Raw genomic sequence first — 3,870 nt, 5'->3', positions numbered from 1 at the left:
TCTCTCTCTCTCTCTCTCTCTATATATATATATATATATAAAGTTCAGGTGGTGCCTAATACTTCTGATTCTATACATATAGATACACATATAAAGTCTGTTTTCATTGCAAAATGAATCTAATCACACAAGAGAATACCCTTTCCTTCAAACTCCCAATTTAACTCTGCTGAAGCCAGTTCAGAACAGCGCACTTACCCTTGAAGTGAAGGCTATCCTTTCGCAAAATAATCCTCCGATCCAAAAAGGCATTGCGATAAAGTTGGGCATATCTCGTTACCATCAACATGACACGAGGATTTCTTGAAGAAGGTTTTCAAACTTCCAGCCACCCCCTAGAAATCAACAGCTATTTTCCCGAAAAGAACGACCACAAATATTGGAATCACATGTCTGTCAACTCTCCCAGTGAACTCCAATGGAGTTCTTGTGCCTTTGGAAACTTGGAAAGTATGTGTGGTCTGTAATTGAAATACTTTGTCTTTGCAATAGCTTGTTAAAATAGGAATTGTTGCCTAGGGCAATAGTGCGTAATGATGGTTATCATAACGAGCACGATCGACGATAGAAGAAGTAGTTCCATGAGCATTACGGTCGGCAGTTTATTTGTAGTTAATTAAAAAGCTCTACTGGAAGGCTGGATGTGTTTTGTCGTTTGCGTAGCTGAAAACAACAACAGCGTACAGTCTGACATTAAGTTGTCACAAAATCTTTGTTTCTAGTCTGAACGAGGTTAATCGAGAAGTTCTATTGAGTTTGGATGGACATTTTTTGTTGTGTCTGATAGTGGTTTGCAAAAACGTATCACTCCGCCGATTTTGTTTATAATTAAAGACAAATTTATGTCGTTTGAATACCTATTAAAAATATAATTTTATATGTAGTCTATTTCTGTGAAACGCGAATTCGAATAAAACTTCAAGGAATTAAGCTCTTTTTATTGCAGAACAGGGTTACCTTTCAAAGTCATATATCTCTTATTAGATGAATTACTCTATATGTGTAATCAAAACATTTCATATATTTAGTAATTAATTAATTAATTATGCATTAAATGGACCCGTATATTGTCACCTTCATCACAACAGAGCGCAATAAAACCAGCAGCTGGCGCGTCGGTCGGAGCGGCGCCAAAGGTGCAATGTCATAATGTAGCAGACGACAGTTTATGAGGTGAGAGAACAGGTTACATTCCTCTCGTGACCAGTAGATCGGATATTTGTTTTATAGTTTGCAAGGAAGGTCACGCTTCCACTTCAGCATGAGTAGAAATATTTAATGATAGCATGTTACTTCTGTCCGTCATTTCTCTATGTTTAATAACACCTGGTGATAAGGCTTAAACGCTTTAGTTTGTGGAGTTACGAATAAAGAAGATTTCTTGCACTTGAAATTACACGTCAACAAAAGGCCACTAAAATACAACATTAATGTAGTTAAATTAATTCAGAAGTATTGTGAGAAAAATGACTTGCTGTAACAGGCCCACATGAACATACTTTTATATTATGTATAAAGCAATGGTTACAGATGTTTTCATTTGCCACATATTGTATGAAAACAATATCACCCTGTCAGATATCATACATAATGAATTAATTAATAAGCTTAGTGTAACTGTCATTAAGTTAGTTTGTTTGTTTATAATTAAGCACAAAGCTACACAATGGGCTATCCGTGCTCTGCCCACCACGGGTATCGAAACTCGAATTCTAGCGTTGTAAGTCCGCAGACATACCGCTGTGCCACTGGGGGGCAATTGTCATTAAGCGTATATTAAGTGGGTTTTATAAACTCATTATGTCTAATATTGTAATATTTATTAAGTAAAACAGGAAAGTATTGGATAAGCAGAACATGCCATTTGACTTTCATAACAACAGGGATGTATAGAACGTTATTTGGTTATACTGGCCGAAAGAATCACGAAATCATACCAAATAAATAAACTACACGATCTTCTTTGCTTCCCGTTTACTATGAAAGTGTGTAGACACAGGGTTGTCGTTTCCACTTGCCATTTTTATTAAAGAATAAGCATCATCTTTATCTGCAATAAAAACCTTCTTCCTTCCAGCTCACACTTTCTATGGAAACGATTAGTTTATTTGGAATGGAACTCAATAAATAACAAAACTAGGCGGTGGAAAGGAAGGACACTGGGGGTACTTGTACCCAGTTTTGACCTGATAGTGAAGTTCCCCTTTGAATGGGGAATAGAGATTTGTGTATAACTAACATGTTTCAGTTTCGAATTCATTGGTCACCGTTAACATAACATATAAGACACCTTCAATCGCCGGTACCTGGCCTGACCTGGATGTTCAGGTGCTCAACTCACGATCTGCGGGTTCGAGTTCCATCATCGAACATGCTCGCCTTTTTCGCCGTGGGGGCATTTTATTAGACGGCTAACCCCCACTGTTCATTGGTAAAAGAATAGCCCAAGAATTGGCAGTGAGTGGTGTTAACTAACTGCCTTGTCTATAGTCTATCACTTCAAAATTAGGAACGGCTAGAGGAGATAGCCTTCGAGTAACTTTGCGAGAAAATTAACAAACAAACTAACTAATGATCGGTACTCCCCCATTCAAATACGTTCTTCCGCTCATGAACAAAAGCCAACTAGTTGTTTAATTCAGTTAGATTACTTTCAGTGCATGCCTTTTTAAAATATTTACTGACCAGTTGTCAAGCTTCAAATGATGTTTTCTTAATATTTTAATCAAGTAACTTTGTCATATTGCATATTTATACATTTTTTGTCCCTGCACAATGGCTTTATTAATGGTTTAATAACAAACTTGTTGCTAAGACATGTTCCAACTGATGTATGTATATAACAATGTTGTATTGTCCCCTTCAGATCAAGAGGTAAGTCTATCTGCATAATTTCATTTATACTAATATATTTTATAAATTAAGATTCCCACGCCGGCAAAGTAGACGTAGTAAACCCTGTAATACTTTATAATAATACTAGTACAAAAGCCCGTCGTGTGCACTTTGAAAGAGGGCTTAAATAGCAGTCTTGAACTTTTTCAATGTATTCTAGCTCAGGAAGTAGAAAACATAGTGCAGACATCCGACACAAATGTTCAACCCTTTCGACTGTACAAAGGATAAAAGATATTTGGTAGTAATATACTTTAAGGCCAAGTAGACAATATATATGTAGATAATAATATAATATATATATACCCAAATAATATTTATTCATTAACATTCATTCACCACTTATAACTTTTTAAACACTGACTCTATAATGTTAGTAATAGTAGGCCTGTTTGTAGTCTAATTTAAACATTAGGCCTAATACGTAAACGTAACGTAAGGCTTACCTGAAACATTACTTGTTAAATTTTTCTTTGCTTTTCAATTATTAACAACAATGGTTTCACCAGTAAAGGCATCATCAGGTACCATGAAATATTTGTGAAACGTACAATTGTCTTTGTTTTGTTTTTTCCTCAATTATGTAATTATGGAGTTTCACCAGGTACCGACGGTTTCAAGTATCAATTATATTACCTCTTGATCTGAAGGTGGCAATACGACATTCTTATATACACATATCAGCTGAAAATCACTAACTATAAAACGCTTATTCCCTTTGTCACTCTGTCGAGAACGCTTTCACGCTCCTTTTTTGGTAATGCTCAACAATATACATCGTCGCTCAGCAACGAAACTATCACATGATTGTTCTTATACCAACTTTGGTGTTTATGTTGAATGCTCAATATTCATGTTGATTTGTTAGAAAGGTATGTTTTATATTTTTTGATAACTTCGCTTATATAACAGCAAAATAGTTTAATTCGGAAGTTTTATGACATTGTAGCCAACTTTGCAATACACTTAATTTCC

At 35.5% G+C, this 3,870-nt stretch overlaps 1 protein-coding gene across 1 annotated transcript in view; it reads right to left on the bottom strand.

Moving 5' to 3' along the window:
- The window catches only part of LOC106476242, a 13,528-nt gene extending 10,152 nt beyond the window's left edge, over positions 1–3,376 (bottom strand). The window contains exon 1 of the mRNA XM_022380172.1: positions 3,342–3,376. Within this exon, the coding sequence (XP_022235880.1) occupies positions 3,342–3,350 (9 nt within the window). The 5' untranslated portion in view covers positions 3,351–3,376. The remainder of the gene's footprint in view (positions 1–3,341) is intronic.
- Positions 3,377–3,870: the final 494 nt, after the last annotated feature.

Source organism: Limulus polyphemus, unplaced genomic scaffold (assembly GCF_000517525.1).
Source record: "Limulus polyphemus unplaced genomic scaffold, Limulus_polyphemus-2.1.2 Scaffold10115, whole genome shotgun sequence".
In the NCBI taxonomy this organism is placed as follows: Eukaryota; Metazoa; Arthropoda; class Merostomata; order Xiphosura; family Limulidae; genus Limulus; species Limulus polyphemus.
Note: the sequence above shows the minus strand (reverse complement) of the source record. Positions and strands in the feature narration are given on the sequence as shown.